Raw genomic sequence first — 20,829 nt, 5'->3', positions numbered from 1 at the left:
GAATCTTAATTTACCCCCACCTTTTTTCATTAAATATTGTGAGTATTTTGTATACTTACTAGTGGTGTTTCCAGTCATGCCAATAATACAGCTAGACTTATGTGCCACCTCTCTACTGTTGAATGGACGGACACGCACAGCTACCTTAACTGACGACATTTTTTTTCTCTGCAAAATGTAAAAGTTGCATAAAGTTATTCATTTAAATCAATTGTGCCAGAAACAAATCTAAGTAAGCTACTTAACAAAGTTGAAAGAGCCATTATTTGTCAACTGGCTCTAATGTTTTTAAAAATTCCGTGTCTTGCACAATTTTTTTTTAAATTTGCATGACATCATAAGGCATTATCATTAGTAGAAAACCATATGTGCTCATGCAAATGCATTGATCATCCAATAAAAAGGGTGTTCAGAACCCCTCCCCCTAAAATCTGCCACGGCCAAATACCATTGATTTTCCATTAGAGGTCATTTGATCCCTGTCTTCAATTTTTTGGAATATATTTTTTATGGAATATTCACTCTTTCAAGAGTTTGGAAAAAAGAAATCTGCACTCAATCTATGGAAATATATTCCAAATAATTTTCAGAGACGTTTGATAAGGTTTACCATCTGACCAATGCACAAAATATGCTTTTGTGAACATTCTCATTCCTGTAAAAGTATCATCAAAAACAAACTTTCACTTCTGATCTGATGTTTGATATCGGATGAAACTCAATATGGTTAGTGTTTGTTAGTGCTTCCCTTGTATATTTCTTATCTAAATTTTTCTGTACATGACCTTATATAGTTGTAAAATAACCAACTATTTTGGATAGTCAAATCTCATAAACTGACCAGTCAGTCTTCACGATGAATGATTAAATCTACAGGCCCGGAGCTTAATTTTTGAAAATTTTTAGTTAAATTCTGTTGGCCTGTAGATATAATTTTTACAGGCACGAGAGCAATTTTACTAGCCTGGGCTGCCTGGGCTGCCCCTCAGCGTGAAGACTGGACCAGACCGTCACTGCCAGACATACATGTAGACATATGAATAATATATATATTTGGTCATATTTTTCTTATTTGTAGATCTTACTTTGCTGAACATTATTGCTATTTACAATTTATCTCTATCTAGAATAATATTTAAGATAATAACCCAAACGGTTAAATTTCCTTAAAACTACCAGTTCAAGGGCAGAATCCCAACAACAGGTTGTCTGATTTGTAAAAGAACTTCATACCTATCATAGAACAAGAGTATGTACTATGTGATTCTGTATAAAAATCAAAATCAAGCCACCATATTTTCTCACTAACATCATGAATATAGTACAGAGTACATTTATTTCAAAATTTAGCTTTGAAATCTGAAATTATCTGAAATCTCTGAAAAAAATTTAACAAAATTAACACAACAGATGGTTACTATTGGACTATATATATTACCTTTAATATCTCCTATTAAAATCTTCAAAGACAAGATTACATAATTCTAAATTTGTTCGAATAAAATATATAAACAAATTTTAAGATTCACCACTTGTTTACATAATATATCTCTTAAATCCACTTTTGGCTTATCTCCAAATAAGATGATTCACAAATTTCTGCCGAAATGCAGTACTCAGAGAATGACGTCACTGCAAACTTTAACATAAAATTTTAATAACTCTATAAACAGATAATCAACTACAAAAGATATAAATGCAAAAATCAATCTTACAAATTTGGATTCTTACCTTTTAAAATTTCACTCCAAAATTATGTATTTAAATCTCCAAATATCTATGCAATAATTTCCGTAATACAGCAAAAGTTGAAATGCTGCCCCGATTAGACTCTCCCACACTCTGTCTGGTGTACCAGTTCAAATATTCCAAAGCAAAACTCCATCACAAATAAATAATAGAGAAAAATGTCCAATTCCTACAGGTTTCACCGTCATATATCCATTTTAACTGTCACTAGAATACTCTTCACTGAAAAAGATTAAAATCTGAATTATTTTTACTAAACGATGCGTTGATATTTTCCTCAAATGTTAATGAATAACGTCACCGTCTTTTACTCACAAACATATAATTATCATAATTCTCATGAATGCTACCATATTAAGCTTCCCTGCAACACAGATTTTCAAAACATACAAGGGATGCTGTGAATGTTTTAAAAGATGGAACAATGGCTAATTCTTTAAAGTATCAAACTGATATTGATTTATTAAATATAATTATTATATACCCGACAATGTCATTGTATGATTATGCTAGAAAATTATTTCTAATGTGATTTTATTGAATTTCAATAACATGAAACAAGAAAACAAGATGTTAAGATATTACAATGAAATGTTAATTTACTGATTATTGATTTCCAATGCTATGGCATTACTGGGGATGATATATCAGACTCGTCAGAAAGAAGGATCGGTGTAAAGGTCGTCTAGAAACTGAAAAGATAACATATGTTAGGTGGTCATTTTTTTAAATCTTCAGTAGATTTCAACAAAATTTATTGCTCATGTCACCTTAGACTGAAAGTCCAAATCTATTATTTCCTAGGATATATAATAACCAATCTATTTAAAAAGCATAAATGTTTGACCATGTGCATGATGAGATTGAAATTTGAAATAAAAAAACCTAAAGTCCCCTTCGACTTCGTCAGTAGGGGACTAATAATGTATGATACCTTCATTAACCCTTTCCAGGTGAAGTTGAACAATCATATGTTTCTACAATATAACATACATCAAGTATATTCTCAAGACCAAATTTTAGAATAATATGTAAAACCCTACACTATTCATCAAAAAAAATATGCTGTTAATTATGTGTTTTCAACTTTACAAAATGTACCTATCCTTTTTATTTGTCACAATTTTTTCACTGATACATAATGTTATTTAATATGACTTTATCTTATGAAAGCTTCATTGGTGCTATTGTGTTTATAGACCTTCAATTTAATGTCAGTATTCTCTCTTAACTCATCTATTTATAAAAAAAAAAAAAAGTTTTCTGTATGTTTTATCCTTGAAAGTGGACAGATCCAGTTTAATTTTTTTACCTCAGATTCAAGTAATTTCTTGTTTTGGGGTCTTTATACTGGATAGTTGTCTAATTTGCAAAACAGGATTTTGAACCATATTTCCTTATTTATATGTCTGAATGTTGTTGTTTTTTTTAATTTCTTTAAGGTTTGCCTAAGTATTTTTTTTCAAATTTTTTCTAGTTAACTGTAATAATATTTAAATGGGGAATCTTGGATCTTTACAAAATTAATATTTTTTTATTCTACAGGATAAAAAAACGTTGGTTGTTTTTTTCTTAATCCAATAGGTGCTGCTTTGAATTTTCATTTGAATTTATGTCCAGAAAAAGGAAAGGTTATGTTAAAAAACAAAAAGGGTGAAAAGCTAACATAAACCTTGAAAATGAGCTGTTCATATCAATATAAAGGTCGAAAATTTCTCATCTCCCATATAACATTAAAAACATCCTTCCTCTTTCCTTCTTTTGGTAATTCTAAACCTTTCTTGAACATGATATACTATAAATCAATACCAATATAGATCTCAGTCTGACTTCAGACAAATTCGTAAAATACGATCGTTAAATTATTCATCTATGAACCTGTTAGACATACAAGAAATTCCAATACAATCAATGAGAGAAGGAAATAACAACATTGATTACTCCTTAAAAATCAATAAGCAGTAATTGTTTTCGTCTTAATCTCCGAAAGGGATCAAAAACTGATCAATATAGATTTAATTTCAGATTAATATTTCAAGAATCCCTTAATTAATGTAATGCTATTCTAGAGGCTAAATACAGGTGAATCCATGATGTTAAAGTCAAAATACATTAGGCAAAATTGATATAACTTTTTTCTTACACTTATTAGGAAAATGTGTCCCCATGAACATAAGATAGTACAGTTATTTACTGTTGTACTGCACAAAGCTTTTGTTGCTAATAGGTATATAGCTACCAAAAAAAAAAATCAAAAAAAATTTGTTCTTTACACCTGTCATGTTTTGTCGTGTCCTGACTAAAAATTTCATTTTCTATTCCTGTTCAACATAGATGGTTATACCTGTAACTCAGTGGCGGATTCAGAACTTTTGATTAGGGGGGAGGCCACTAAGTCATGGTCAGTGATCCCTTTATAATCAACCAATTTTTCCCGTAATAAAGGGGACCAGGATGTGTCTGGATTTCGGAGATGATTCCTAGTCCTTCCAAAATTATTCAGATAAAGACATGAATTTTAGTGAGATACATGTAGATTGAGTAAAAAATTTCATAAAATTTTTCACCGCTAATATTAAAAGAAGTTGCAAGATATATATAAAAGTGGGTCAGACAGACAAATGAAGGAATGCACTTCCACATCAATCATGTCAATATATGTAAACTTCCTGCTTGAGAAATACAGGGTATTGGAGATATCATTATCAAAATAAAACAATAAAGGGAAACTAACAAATGAATTGCAATGGAAGGATAAAGATTAAATTCATTTTGCAGTGAGAACTAAAATCTAGATATTGCATTTAATTCAGCTTTGGATTGATTCATTCATGCAATTCATTAGGAAGAGTTTGTTCAATAACCCTTCTATGCTTCTGATAAGTACCTGCTTAATTTAGGAGATTTTATGTAAGAATTCTATTGAATATATTGAAAATACAATGTACCATCTACAAATAGGAATATTCCAGTCAACATAAAAGTACCCTGTTCATTGATTTTCATGCATAATGTCAGTTCCAGTACTATTGGCTAATTGTGGTGGCCAGTTATTATTGGTGGAGGAAGCTGGAGTGCCCAGAGAGATCAAGATAATTGGTACACAAACTGGCAGTCCTACTCCTAGTCAATTAGGAGGGGAATTGAGCACAAGTGCCATGTTATGGTTCTTACTCACAACCTCAGTGTTTACAGGCTATTGATAAAGAAGATGAACTACTTACATCACTCAGTCAAAGAGGCTTTGGAAGGCATTACTATCAATTGGTTAGACTATAATTATGGACTAAGAAAGATAACTCTAATTTTAAATATTACATTAACATTAACAATGACATCATTGATTTTTTTCCAAGACACTAGATTCATGCACAATTCATCTAATTTTCTTGACAAGTATTAGTGGCAAATCCAGGGGAGGGCTCTAGGGGTTCGAAACCCCCCTTTTTTTTTTGGATGATCATAGCATTTGAATGGGGACATATAGTTTGAACCCCCGCCCTTTATTCTTGGTTGGAAATCCGCCCTCTTTTAAATGGCTGGATCCACCCCTGAGTATGGTTATATACATTCATGTACATGACAACATCAATTCGTATCTTGAATATATCTGAGTTTATGTTTCATTGACAAATTTGTTAAAATATTATTGGATAGGATGCATGTCCACTCAAATTGTATACAGAAAGTACTACAAAATATGTTTTGTTTAATTTCAAAAGAAGTGATAAAGTCTGGAAAATTACATGTATCTGGTCAGCCGTATAATAGTATTTTGATTGCATTAATGCAATATGTACCCCCAAAAAACAAAAGAATAACAAACCCACAAAACACTGCATAGAAAACTAAAGATTAATCAACATGCAATCCACTCTAAAATGTGATCTTTTGCTCCAGAAGGCTAGGCTCCACTAATGGTATCAGTCATTGTGTCCATGGTACATGTAAGTACAAATTCTGTGATAAGAACTTTCTCTGAATATCAACCATAAAATGTCATTGTGCAACTATTATTTTGTTTTGTTCTTAAAAAAAAATAATATATTTGAAGTTTCACAAATCAAAACATACAGACTTAATTTGCCACTACTTTAAGCTGGGTCATAAAGTATATTAACTTTTAAACTTTACTGGCTACATATATGTAGGACTCTAAAGTGTGATGGTACTCTAAAGTGCGATGGTCTATGCTAAATTACGATGGTGTCACACGCTAAAGTGCGATGTTTGTTTGTCTGTTTGCTAAAGTATGATGGTCTATATCACTCTAAAGTGCGATAGACCAAAAGCTAGGGTAATGTTGAAGGGCTTAAAACTTAAAAAAAAAAACACGGATATTAATAAGTAATCTTTTTGCAAAAGCTAGTATACTAAGGTTTTATAACATATGTGATAGGCTTTATAATATACCGGTAGGCTTAGGTGATTGTTTTTGAATTTAAAAGACCGACCACGTGATAATTCAGTGTTAAAATGGTAATTTAGATGTGCCAAAAATCTATATATCCTGTGTACGCTTATTTTTAAATTCAGGCATATCAAGTATTATGTTTTAAATAAGTGTAGCTTGCAGTTCACATGAAGTCTACCCCTTATGTGAACATATCCCCTTTAAGTCGTCATCGTAAATTACAAATACAAAATTCGTTCATTGTGTAACATTTATTTGTTTAAATCTTAGTTGTAATGAGAGAGAAATGCAATGTTCTTTGAGCTTTCTCCTTTTTTTGCAGCGAGTACAAAGACAGGTTGTATTTTCCTACAATGTACATAATATGTTTTCGCGGACAATTTTTTAACACTGTTACATTTCCTTCAATCAATCAACAGAAAGCACACGATTTAAGAGTAAGAATAGTTAAACTGTCTGATTCATTCTTCCCAGTGGCGAGCCACTTGATATTTGCTAGATAAAATGAATTGTCTTATATGTAAGTCTTATGTTTTCAATAAAGTGTAGGTAGACAAAATATTACAGATGACATACTTGGGTAGGCCTACTAAGAATGTTTCTGACAACAAAGTTATACATGTATGTACACCATATTAATGTGTAGATAAATCCATTTTGATAAAATTTACGGCATAACAAGTTTTAGTGGGTTTGACAACCTAGAAATCGAAATATATCGTAATTTCGAGACTGGGTGACATTTTTTACAAACAGGCGAGTAAAGTAACTTGTGTTATACTAAGGTTAAACAATTCTGAGACAAGTGCCAGTGTCTCCAAGACTCTGGTTACACCCAAATGACTTCTATGCCTACATTCTTTTAATATATATGTTAATAACCACCATTAAACTTAAATCTTCTATATAGTTTTATTGCTTAATTCTTTCATGTCTTTTAAATAATACTTGTTATAATAATAATAATAAATATTATTATTCAACAAATGGTGTTTAAATAGTTTTAGGTATTAATGGATTTGATGTTCTTAAAGATACTTCTTCAAATTAGTAGTGCCAAAGGCGAAAAATATAGTTCAATGGTTTGTTGTTGAAAACTCAGGCTGAGAAAACTGTTCACTTTTAAGTATTTAACTGCACACCTACTTGTATTACTGTCATTATACTTTGAACAAAAGATGAAGAGATTCCTATTACCAATTTTGTTTGGGTGAAAAATTTAAAACTTGCATAGGATGCATTTGAAACGAAACTGAAACAATATCAAGACACAAATTTCATACAGCTATACAAACGCACTTAACAAAAATTGATACATCAAAAGCAAAGTTTGCTAACTGTGAACTAACACTGTGAACTTCTGTATACATGTATAAAATTGAGAATGGAAATGGGGAATGTGTCAAAGCGACAACAACCCGAACATAGAGCAGACAACAGCCGAAGGTCACCAATGGGTCTTCAATGTAGCGAGAAACTCCCGCACCCATCGGAGGCGTCCTTCAGCTGGCCCCTAAACAAATATGTATACTAGTTCAGTGATAATGGACGTCATACTAAACTCTGAATCATACACAAGAAACTAACATTAAAAAATCATACAAGACTAACAAAGGCCATGCAAAAGCTCCTGACTTGAGAAAGGCGCAAAATTGCGGCGGGGTTAAACATGTTTATGAGATCTCAACCCTCCCCTATATACCTCTATCCAATGTAGAAATCAAAGAGCTGATAGCTCTGAAGTGGAAGGTGAATAAAAGGTAACTTGAATTACCATAAAAGCAGCCCCACTTACCCAGGCTGCTTTGTTCCATTATCGTTAAAATGTATTTTTTTTCTTCAAACAAGAAAAGGTCATAAGTACATGGATTTCCCATCCATACAATCATTTTCTATGTTCAGTTGACTATGAAAATTAGGTAAAATCTTTAATTTGGCAGTAATTAAGAAGATCATATCAAGAGGAACACATGTGTACTAAGTTTCAAGTTGATTGGATTTCAACTTCATCAAAAACTACCTCGACCATAAACTTTATAACCAGAAGCAGGACGGACGGACAGACTAGAAAACATATTGCCCATAAATGGAGCATAAAAATAGTAAGACTTGTTACATACCTGCCAACTTTTGAAAGTTCCCATATGGGTTTTTACTGCACAACAATTTTAAAGGTTACAATTTTTAGGGACGTATTTTGCAAGATCTGGATTGTCTAGAAAAAGTGTCATATTTGTATGATGAACTTACATGCCTTTTCCTTAAGTCTGTTTGCATGATTCTAGTTATATATTAAATCGGTAGAAAAAATATACATGAAGCTAGCAGACCAGGGTTTATTTTCCAGATTAAGAATTTTAGATGCTTGTTGAAATTTCCAATTTTGAATTATGCACAAAGATGGACCTTTAACAGGTTGGGAACAACACTCCAAATGAGGGTAACCTAACTGGAAGATCATCACAACCCACTGTAAAAAATGAACACAAAATAGAATTTTTCAATAAAATGCTGAAAATAGGCTTTAAAGTATTAAAATGCATTGCAAAAAACAAATATTTCATTAAATAAATTTAAGTAGAATATTCCTATGATATTCCTTTTCATATTGGATACAAATTTTATTGAGTCTACTGCAGACACTTTGTAGTCAAAGTGTTTCAACTGAGGTACTACACAGGCGTCAAAAGGCGTCATTATGGAGTAAAGGGGTGGCGTCAAAAAGCGTCATTATGGAGGAAAGGGTTAAGTACTGATTGGTCAAAACATCATGTTTTTTTATCGACATAAATTTTGTCATAAATGTAACCAAATGATGTAGAAATTGTGTTTTTTCTTCAAATTTCCATCAAATTGTAATGTTTATAGTTCCATTATTGCCTCTCTATTTGAATAAAATAAAATAATAAGAAGAATCTGTTTCTTGTTTTGTTTTGTTTTTGACAAATGATTGTTCACTGCTAGCAAATGAATCATTATATTTATATATCTTATCTGTATATATTTTTGTTCATGTCTTCATCTCCTTATCATTTGTAAATGTATAGACAAATAAGAAAGAAATTAGCTCCACAAGTATATTTGCAACATCGTAAATTAATTATAAACACATTCTGTTGTAAACAAAATTATGATATAAACTTCAATTTAATCCTTGAAAGGAGGTCTAGATTGCTAAAATAATTTATAAATTTTAATTTTTTTATTTGTCCAAAATCATTTAAATTCATTTAATCAACATCCTTTTATGATTATTTGATTAAAATATTAATCATTTATAGTCTTTTTACAATTTACATTTTTTAAAGCAAAATAACTGAAAACAGGATAAAACAAAGGGAAGTAACAAAAAAGTATTTCAATATTCCCAATACACATCGTTTTGATAACACAACGGCAGTTAGCCGGAGGTAAACATCGTTGATTACCAGTATGTTTGACACCCAAGCTGTCAAGTGAAGCCATATAATTATACATCTTCTTTGATGTTCAGGTAAAATTTAACACAGGTGTCAATTACACCCGTACAGTAGTAAGAAATGATCAAATATGGCGTCTGAAAAATTTCATACACGGGAGTTTTTTCTCCTAAAGGGGAGGTTCACATGTATGTTACGAAGGGCATCTAATTCACATGACAAAGGAAAACCATGAATAAAGACAACACTTTATATATCCTTTTTATTTATATAAAAACAAAATCTTCTTGTCTGCAGGATTGCAAATTCGTAACTTCAAGGGCGAACTTGTAAACAGGGCGAGTTGTCCCGATACCAAATTCACGCATGCGTAATACAAATATCTACAGTTAAAACATCCTGTTACAAGTAAACAAATAACGTTCATGTGGATGAGATGAAATCTAATAATTTACATAAATAAAAGGGTCATATTTACGATAGTGATTGTTTTACAATCATAATTTACAAATTAAATGATTCAGATGCCTAATCATGTGTAAAAATCAAAATCGGTGTCAGGAATCTAAGTTGTTTTGAAATTGTAATACACGAAATGAATGCGGCATACGGAGACTCAATGCCAATGGTCAGCCCCTTAAGTCTTCAGAAGACTTGACGTCTTCTTCCACTAAAAACAAACGCACAACACTACGCATAGTAAAACTCAGTTTAAGAGATGTCCGAGTTCGATTTCATAATCCATGGAGGAAATACTATAAAAACATCAAAAAATTGTATGTTACACTTGCATGTATTGTAAATATAAGAAAATTTCTTCAACTTTTATTATTTAGTACATATTACCAGTCCCATCGAACATTGCTGTTTTTCATGTAACAATAAAGCAAATATGTAACCGTAGCCTCAATTATTATTGTTACATTCGTAATTAATCGGTTCCTTATCCAACCATGCATTCCGGCATTTAGTCCCCAATGTAACAATAATATTTTTATTATTCACATCATGTAACCGTAGCCAGTGCCTTCTAAAATTTGGGTTGGGCCCCTAAAACTTTTATGAAAATGCCCATAGACTAGTGCTTCTCTTAATTTTAATATTTTGGCAAGTTTGGCTCCAAGTCAGAAAATGTTACTCTTATTCCCTGGCAGCCCGACACTGGGACCTCTGTTCGAACTCTTTGGAATATTGACCGATTGATGGAAAATGCAACTGTCAGCCTCAGGACAAGGTCAAAAAATTCTCCCGTCTTTCTGCTTAATATCTTGTTTCTTAACTTATACGTTATCTTGACCATGTATGTGTTTCATAAATCAGTGTGTTTGCAGTGTGAAATGTTTTAATCTGTGTGTTACCATTTTATGAATTTGCGATGACCATCGATAAATTTTCTATCAGTCGTTTCAACAACTTCCGGTAATGATCAAGGGACCATCTCAAAGTTATTATTCTTCATAAGTTCATCTAGTATAATTTTCCGACTTTTTTTTATACCGAACATGCGAATATTTGTCAAGGATTGAAGTTAATATAGTAATAATACGAAGGGAAAAACGACAAAGCAAGCCGTATGTGTGTTTATTTTTGTTTTAAACGCCCATATATGAGCCTCCTCATCATGTGTTTTTTTTACTTTTTTATATTATGTGATTATACTGCCATCTTTTTAGTGATTATTTGATTACCAGACCAAATACAGTAATTATTTGATTATTTGATAATCTATGACTTTATTTTTGATTACTTGATTATTTTTTTTTTTAATAAAATTGATTATGTGATTACATGGCAAAAACAATGTGATTATGTGACTACTTTGACACCCCATGGCATGCCTCTTATATCGCTCTGTATCCCGTCAACTGGGGCTACAAAAACATGGGTTGTGTACCTCTATAAAGGTTCGTGCATATACCAACCGTGGTTATTGAACACTCTCCAGCATTCATGATTGTCACGGAATCCATGACAAAAAAAAAAAAAAATTTGTTGATCTTGTAGTCAGTTTTGCTGATCTTTTTTGTTTCTCTGTTACAGCTTCTCTCTGTCTTCTTTAATATTGCCCAATATACAAAAAAGGGGTAACAAGTTGCAAGGATTTCAAAAGTCTCACTATACAAATCCTTGCAAATGGTTATTTTACCACAATTAAACCTATAAATAGTCTACTAACGATTTCAATATTATTTGACTAATTTGCGGCAAAATTTGCCGTGCTGATAATTTTGCTACATTGCATTGAAAGTATAAAAAAAAGAAGATGTTGTATGATTGCAAATTAGTCAACTCTCAACAAGAGACCAAAATGACACAGATATCAACAACTATTATCAGGACTATTATTATTATAGGACACCGTACGGCTTTAACAATGAGCAAAGCCCATACCGCAGTCAGCTATAAAAGCCAAGGCGCCGAAATGACAATGTAAAACAATTCAAACGAGAAAACTAACGGCCTAAGTGTATATTTATCTTTGACAATTTTCAAGATAATAGTAAAAAAGGTTTAATATTGGTAAATATTGTCATTAATGAGCATGGTTTTGTGATATATAGCCTTCCAGTAAATTTAGATTTCTTAGTGGCCATCTATGATATGGATAATAGTTGGAAAGACTATAATTATAAGAGGCAGAACACTAAAAATGTATAATTTTTTTTAGTAAAGAGCACAATCTTTTTAAAATAAGTTCATATATAAAAAATCGAGGAGCAAGTGATGTGAACTTATTTTGATAAGATTGTAAAGAGCAACAACTCCAACGAAGAGTGAGCTGGAGATTTCGGTCAGAATAAATTTGACAATGGAAATGGGGAATGTGTCAAAGAGACAACAACCCGACCATAGACTAAGAGCAGACAACAGCCGATCAGAAGACTTGTTAGTATATCTTAGTTTAAACGGTATTTATTAATGAAAAATTACAAGAATAAAATTATACTGTACAATACAATAATGTTACATGAAGTTCAAATATGGGATTCGGAAAAACTTATACAAATCCGTCCCCCCCCCCCAAAAAAAACCCCCACCATCTATTTAACAAAAAACATCACGTGCCAACAGTAGATTCTGTTTGAGGTAGCATATGATGAATTGAATAAATACACACACACACAAATACAACTAACAAATAAAATAAATTAAGATAAAGAAAATGGTAGATCTTATCTTGCAGATTGTGAAAAATGCACAATTGTAACCCTAGCCGTATTAGGCACAACTTTTTGGAACTTTTGGTCCTCAATGCTCTTCAACTTTGTATTGGTTTTGGCTTTTTTCATCTGAGCGTCACTGGTTAGTCTTGTGTGGACTATTAATCGGGCGTCTGGCGTATTAAATTTTAAACCTGGTACCTTTTGTTAGCTATTATTCGTATGTTTCTCTGTCCTATATGTTCTCCCATTTATTTGTATTGTAGTCCCGTCATGTAATGTTGTCATTTTAATGTTATATTTAACATTGCAATAAAAGTGGGAGGTTTAGCATGCCACAAAACCAGGTTCAACCCACCATAGTTTTCTTAATGTCCCGTACCAAGTCAAAAAAATGGCCATTGTTATATTATAGTTCGTTTCTATGTGTGTTGTGTTTCTGTTGTGTCGTAGTTATCCTCTTATATTTGATGTTTTTCCTCAGCATTAGTTTGTAGCCCTAATTTGTTTGTTTTTTTCAATCGATTTATGAATTTCTAACAGCGGTATACTACTGTTGCCTTTTTTTCTCCATAGGCGGTGATGGTAATGTTTTCTTCCGCAGCTCAGTCCGTATCCTAAACCTGGATATGTATGATGGCTCGTCAATCGAAGCTGAGACATTTTTACAGTATATGGTCAGTTAATTTTCAGGGTACGTAGTGTCATTCATTTTCCCGTAAATTAACATACATTTGTACCTCGAAAATCCTTTCGTGATGCGGCTCTTTATGGTGAAAAATCCCTTAATGTTTTACACGATAAGTTCTTTGAAAGGAGTAGGTCCGGTAAGGGCCGATTTTGGCCTCAAATTTCAGGTTCATCTGAAGAAAGATTTTGGACACTTTTTAAACACTTAAGTGTCTATTTCAGTTGATTCAATTAGTTTATCTGAAAGATTTTAACTGATTTTGTCATTAAAAACGCTCCGATTCAAGCTTTAATATGGAAAATCTATCAAATATGCCAAAAAATGTCACTTTTCAGATGGTTTTTGTCAAAATTGAAAGTGGCCGCATCCGTGTTCATCATATGTTATGTATTATCATCAAATACAACTTACATTTCATTATTAAGAATGAACAAAATTGCGGCCACTTTCATTTTTAGACGAAAACCGTCTAAAATTTAATTAAAATGCTAAAATTATGAAAATTTCAGTAATTTAGCATGACTTTATGATGCTAATACCTGATATATGTGCATTGTATTGTCAAAAACTGCACATATTTATGGAGCAGAAACATTGTCTTTTCAAATAAGTAACGAACAGTTTACATTTTAACAATTTTGTAAAACTGCTATATTTTGGGGCCAAAAAGAGGTCTTACTGGACCTTCTCCTTTAATACTTTGAATACATTTGATAATTCCATGGTTTTTACAAATTTATTCAATGGTCCTCTACTTTCCAAATCAACACAAATGATTAAGATCAGTCACTTGTTAAAAATCACAAACACGTCCAATATCACACACAACACACAGATATTTTGTTTACACACAACTGTTGGAGGCGCATTAGGGATATTGACCCAGATCATTTTTGCTTATTTCAGTTTCTATCTTTCTATTATAGCCTTTCCAGATATTCAAATAAAAGGCAAATTTTGGTCATAATCGTCACTAAAGGACAATAACTCCAAGAGAAGAGATCGCTCGTGTCCTGCTGATAATTTTTGCTTATTTAAGCCGTACGTATCTATTATCTATCTATTTATAGTTTTTTCCCAGATATTCGACAAAATTGAAAAACATTGATAAAAACCATGACCATGCTACCTTATTGTAGATATAGTCTCGTTGATCATTTCTGCTCATTGAAGTTCTCTCTATCTATTACAATTTTCATGGTAATATACAAAAATATAAAAAAAAAATGGTAAAATTCGTCACTGAAGGACATAAACTTCTTCTGACAGTTTTGTTGTAAACAGGCAATAGAAAATCTCATCATTTGAACATTTCTGACAAGCACCCATCAAACCTATATCAGCGGTTTTTAAGATAATACAAAAAAGTGCATTGTGTGTACCCCGATGTTCTTTTTTTTAGACATATTTTGGCCATGTTGGTTGGAAATCTTTTTTATAAACAAGATACCCTTATAATCAAGGATTTGTATAGTAAGACTTACTATACAAATCCTTGTTATAATGGATTAGACCAAGTTTTATTAAATTTGGCTTAGTAGTTTCAGAGGAGAGGTTTTTTGTTCAAGTTCAAGTAAATTGATGACGGACGCCTTGGGTGGTGAGAAAAGCTATAACTTACCTCCTTAGGCTAGGTGAGATAAAAAGGGAACCAGAATACTTATGTCTGACTGTAGTAGATGATTATCCATCCCTTTTCACTATTCATATTTTTTGGGACATGTAAAGACGTGGAGGCCACGGGCCTTTCTACAACTTTGTGGGATACTATAATATAGGACTTGTAAAGGACCATTTCATTTCATTTTATATTTTCAGTGGACTGTGAAAATGGGATAAAAATATAATTTGACATTAAAAGTAGAAAGATCATAGCATAGGGAACATGTATACTAAGTTTCAAGTTGATTGGATTTCAGCCTCATCAAAAACTACCTGGGTTGTCCAAAAACTTTCACCTGAAGCGGGACAAACAGACAGATGAACGAAAGGACACACAGACCAACAAACATAATGCCCTAGCTAAGTGGGGGCATAATGATTAGGTACATGATTGAGGACCTCACGTCCAAAAATATTTAAATACCAACCATCATCAAACAGCGTATGAAACGCATCCTGGTACAGTTTCAACATTGCTGGTTCATATGAACCCCACTGTCCCAGGTTAGGGGGAGGGTTGGGATCCCGCTAACATGTTTAACCCTGTCACATTATTTATGTATGTGCCTGTCCCAAGTCAGGAGCCTGTAATTCAGTGGTTGTCGTTTGTTTATGTGTTACATTTTTGTTTTTCATTTCTTTTTTTTACATAAATAAGGCCGTTAGTTTTCTCGTTTGAATTGTTTTACATTGTCTTATCGGGGCCTATTATAGCTGACTATACGGTATGGGCTTTGCTCATTGTTGAAGGCCGTACGGTGACCTTTAGTTGTTAATGTCTGTGTCATTTTGGTCTTTTGTGGATACTTGTCTCATTGGCAATCATACCACATCTTCTTTTTTATATCTTTTGAAGTAAAATATAAAAAACAAATATTTGCATTCATTCTCGTCAACCATCCACTCAATCAATTAATTATAAGGGAATTATAAGGTAAACTGAATTGTTAGTTAACTTTTTATACACTTGCGTATTCATAATGACTTTTGAGAATCTCCCTACCAAAAACCTTAAAAGGGTTGTACTATAAAACTGGTACAAAATGGCAGTAGGGTACCAGTTGAAAAAGGGTTCAAAATGGAGACTACTCAACCAAAAGGGAGAAACAAACATTTCGTTCTAAAGAAAAGAAGACGTAGGACAATAATTAATTCCAAAGACCTTGAAAAACTGGAAAGTTTATTCAAAACATCCAAATGGCCAGACAGGGCTCAAAAAGTAAGATTGTCGAAAGCAATAGGGAAAACTGAAAATTTCATCAGCACATGGTTTCAAAATAGACGAGCAAGAATGAGACGTCTGGCGAGACAAAAAGATTTATTAGATGATGTTGATGTAGGTAATCCTAAAAGTCAAGTTGACCTAAAAATAACTGATGTTCCGGAAGACGAGTCCAGTGGGAGGCTTCACAAATACAGATCTAGATCCTATAGTTTTCCAAATATTCATCTCAACGATGCAACATCAACACACGAGCTTGAAGTTGATAGCCAAGATGATGATACCACACACACAAGACATGACGCAACGTTAGATCCATCTAATGCTCAAAACACACGCGAGCAGTTAACAGTTTCGCCCAGGGAAGAGAGAAAAAGAAGCGACCAACTTACAAACACTCTTGCCAGTCTTGGAAACAAAAATACGACGTTTGTGAAGATGACCAAAGCTCCAAATGACGTTGTAAGTTGAAATTCAAATATATATGTGTTTATGTTTTTAGTGGATTCGAGTTGATTATTGTGTGGACTTCTGTGATATTAGTCCCAATAGTTGGTTAATACAGTAGTTAGAACATATGGATAGTTTGTCTAAGGCAGCAACCATTTGATTTTCTGGGGGGAGGGGGGATGCTATGGATTTTTTTTTCGGACAAACTTTTTTTTAGGCCTTTGACGAAAAACAATCTATTTTTTTCGCGACAAGTCGAAAACAATTTTTTTTCTTTCAATTTTAGTATTACACATAGTGGCAGCTGAGGGTGAAACAAACAATTTTTTTTTCTCAGGGTCACAAACAAATTATTTTTTTCTCCAAAAACTGGAAACAAACTTTTTTCTCTAAACGTTTTGACATAGTCCCTTTTTTTTTTCGACTTTTAATACCTGCTGAAATGTCTCGACTTCTTTACTAACCATTGATTTTATGTTGATAGTCCTAAATATAAAGCTTTACTACAAGTTACACATAAACTTTACAGATCTTAACATGATCCAAGAAAATGAGGTCAAGGTCAGATAACCCAATTGAGAAATACATGTCCCCTACATCTTACAATCTAGTCCAAATATAATTATGACGTCTTGAAAGGCTATTATATTTTTTTCTTTGACGCCTTTCGTCGTAATTATTTGCTCGACAGTAAAGTATGGTTTTATTTTAATCTTGAAAAAACAAGACTTCTTGACCTACTGGTGGCCATATGAACCTGTGTCTCAAAGAATGCCGTCGAATAGCTGTCCACCTGCTTAAATTCTCATTTATTACGCAACGCCCATCAATGTTGGGTTTTTTTTGGTAAAAAAGTTTAGATTTAACAGTTATTAGAATAAAAGGTAGTATCACGGGGATATTCGAAAATGATACAACAGCTTTATAGTGGGTCTCATTGGGGGCTAAGCGTGACGCGGGACTTGCCGATTTTTTTGTAAGCGTGACACGTGAAAGTCAAATTATTGTATCGTGAAAACGGGAATTGAGGTCCAGCGGGACCCAGGAAATGACAAAAAAAATGAGAAGTGCTTACGTACATAGTATAAGCGGGATACGGGAATCTGACACTGAAACAGTAAGCGGGATCCGAGATCGGAACCCCCCAATGAGACCCCCTTTATAAGATCGACACAAACACATCTACTTGACCACACGATTTCTATACAGGCTCTACATTAGAACTGTATGCATACTTTGTCAGCATCATAAGTCTGAAATAAATTTCCAATAAATTGAACAAACGATAAAATAAAAAAAGAAACCACCTGTTGTGATCTTAAAACTACCAAAGATACAGTAAAGAGAAATAATTTTAAACAGCAAATAATTCAGCAGCATTATATTAAGTAAAGTTTCAGTTTTAGTTTTTCGGAGAAAGAACATTTATGCCTCATAGGAGTTATTGCACTTGAACGATAAAGTTTGCCATATTTTCCACACAGAATCTACGAAATTGTCATCAATTTGTAATATAGAGGCACTTCGAACAGCATATAAGACCTTCAAGTACGTCAATTTGACCTAAAATGTCAATGAATTTATTGCATCTAGAAAGATTTTGAAAATATTTTTTGTTTTTTGGGGTTTTTTTTGCCGAAACTATGATAGATAAAAAGAATATTTTAAAGGCATGTTTAAACACGCTTAAATATAGATTAATTGAACAGCAAAATAATTGACATTTGACAAACATTCGAGGTGAGCCTTCTTTGGAGACTCTTTGTAGCCTATATTTTATATCGAATACCGTAGAAGACAAGCGAGGCTCTCCGAGCTTTTTTATCTGTTTTGTAGAGAATGTCGACCGCGATGAGGACCTAAATCTAACTGTGAAGTAATCTGTAATTTGAATGTTACCGTTTGCTCGCAACAGAACCAGGATACCAGGGGACTATAAGTACCGTTCACATATATATCGCTTCGTGTTATCTGCACACACATTGTAAAGTAAATGGGCGCATTGTAAAAAAAAAGGGGGGTCCACGATATTAAAATTGAGCACGTTTTTTTTATTCATTTCAGGTACCATCGGAACGAAGAATATTAGTAGAAACACCCAAAGAAGTGCCATGCTCAACCGACTCTACGTCCTGGGACAACGTATTCCGAAGAATCGTCGATATGATGGCAGCTTCGGAATCTGTTATGCCAAAGTCAGACGCGTCATTTCCGTTTGCAGTGAAAGATGCAGCACTTGGAATCCGTCTTAAGGATGGAAAGCTTTTTTACAGCAAACAATATGGACTAGATTTTGAGGATTCGAACTAATTTAAAGATTTGACGTCGGAAAAGGGAACACTTTTATTTATTGCCATGTTGCCTAAAATATATAGATATTCGTAATGTAAAATATTGTAGCCGTTTTACCAATTTAATTATAGGCTCATGAACGTTATTGCTTTGGTTTTGTCTTAATTGTTTTTATAACTCATTCCATCTTGTCACCTAATTCGAAGCCCCTGTGGGGAAACATAGCTAATTTCTTGGTTGAACTTGAATTAACATTAGAAAGTAAAAACACAAAAATACTGAACTCCGAGGAAAATTCAAAAAGGAAAATCAAAAATCAAAAGGCAAAATCAAAAGTCCAAACACATCAAACGAATGGATAACAACTGTCATATTCCTGACTTGGTACAGGCATTTTCTAATGTAGAAAATGGTGGATTGAACCTGGTTTTATAGCTAGCTAAACCTCTCACTTGTATGACAGTCGCATCAAGATGCATACTCTTAGATCGATACTTTGTATATAGTTTGTGCTTAGTACCTATATGATGAGTCGGATTATTTCACGACGGTAGCCATTATGTAGAGCAGGATCTGCTTACCCTTCCGGATCACCTGAGATCACTTTTTGTTTTTGTTGGGGTTCGTGGTGTTTAGTCTTTGGGTTTATATGTTGTGTTGGTGTACTCTTGTTTGTCTTTCTATTATTTTTATTTTTGCCATTGTCTGTGTATTTTCGACTGATGAGTTTACAGGTCCCTTTGGTATGCTTCGCCTCTATTTTTTCCACTTAACTTTTAGTTTGAAAAAAGGAAAATTTCGTAAAATAGGGAGAAAAAAATATGTATTGTGAATTGAACATATTGTAAAGGAAAAGTATAATAAAATCACTCTTGAAAAACTTTCAAATATCGATAACAGTTCAAAACTTTACCTTTATACTAAATTGGAAGGCTTTATTGTCACTTTTGTATATAAGGTTTGCATCTAAATTTTGCAATCTCATTAAAACCCGATGTTCTAATACGCTACACTCCCCTAATAAAAAAAAAATGTATCAATTGAATGACATATTAGTGAATCACGTAGCATGCGGGACATGCGATTTGAAACAAAACTACTAGACGCCCCAATAAGCAAGAATCGCTCAACTTGGACCGTAGGCAATTTGTAGACTAAGTTCCATTTTTTCACACACATACTTTTTTGTGTGGGATATTTTATAAATTGTCATATTTCAGGGGTATTTTATAAACTGGCAATATTTCAGGGGTTATTTGGTTTTTTATGATCATACAGCATTATGTTTTTCGGTCTGCTCGTCAGTCCATTCGTTCGTTCGTCTGTCCCGCTTCAGGTTGAAGGTTTTGATCAAGGTAGTTTTTGATTAAGTTGAAGTCCAATAAAAACTTGAAACTAGGTACACATGCTCCCTATGTGATTCGTGATCTTTCTAATTTAAATTCAAATTTAGTTGTGATCCCAATTTCACAGTCCACTGAACATAAAAAAAATGATAGTTCGAGTGGGCATCCGTACAATATAGACACATTCTTGTTCTTGAATAGCATGTTCATAGACAATGTTAGTCATCTAGGGTATGCTATGCCTGAAATCTTTTCCAGATGCACGGGTTTGTCTGTAAATTGAGTAAATTTTGAGGTAAAAATGCAGCCATTTTAGCAAAAGGGTCCACATGAACCTTAAGATAGATAGAACTATTTTCCAATTTACTCGTTTAGTTAGTTTAGTCTAGTTTCTAAAGGTTTCGAGGCAACAATTAAGAACTG

General features: G+C 32.9%; 2 protein-coding genes across 2 annotated transcripts in view; one reads left to right on the top strand and one right to left on the bottom strand.

Annotated features, from left to right (window-relative positions):
- Positions 1 to 11,010, bottom strand: part of LOC139502189 (kinesin-like protein unc-104) — an 89,227-nt gene extending 78,217 nt beyond the window's left edge. Inside the window, exons 1-3 of the mRNA XM_071291608.1 lie at positions 10,941 to 11,010; positions 1,732 to 1,971; positions 60 to 168 (exon numbers count right to left, since the gene is read on the bottom strand). Of these exons, the coding sequence (XP_071147709.1) occupies positions 60 to 159 (100 nt within the window). The 5' untranslated portion in view covers positions 160 to 168; positions 1,732 to 1,971; positions 10,941 to 11,010. The remainder of the gene's footprint in view (positions 1 to 59; positions 169 to 1,731; positions 1,972 to 10,940) is intronic.
- A 5,105-nt stretch (positions 11,011 to 16,115) lies between these two features.
- LOC139502188 (uncharacterized) lies at positions 16,116 to 19,205 on the top strand. The gene is made up of 2 exons (XM_071291607.1): positions 16,116 to 16,780; positions 18,833 to 19,205. The coding sequence occupies exons 1-2, from the start codon at positions 16,175 to 16,177 to the stop codon at positions 19,076 to 19,078; spliced, it is 852 nt and encodes a 283-aa protein (XP_071147708.1). The 5' UTR covers positions 16,116 to 16,174; the 3' UTR covers positions 19,079 to 19,205.
- Positions 19,206 to 20,829: the final 1,624 nt, after the last annotated feature.

This window comes from Mytilus edulis, chromosome 13, assembly GCF_963676685.1.
Source record: "Mytilus edulis chromosome 13, xbMytEdul2.2, whole genome shotgun sequence".
Taxonomy (NCBI): Eukaryota; Metazoa; Mollusca; class Bivalvia; order Mytilida; family Mytilidae; genus Mytilus; species Mytilus edulis.
This window is presented reverse-complemented; position numbering and strand designations above follow the sequence as displayed.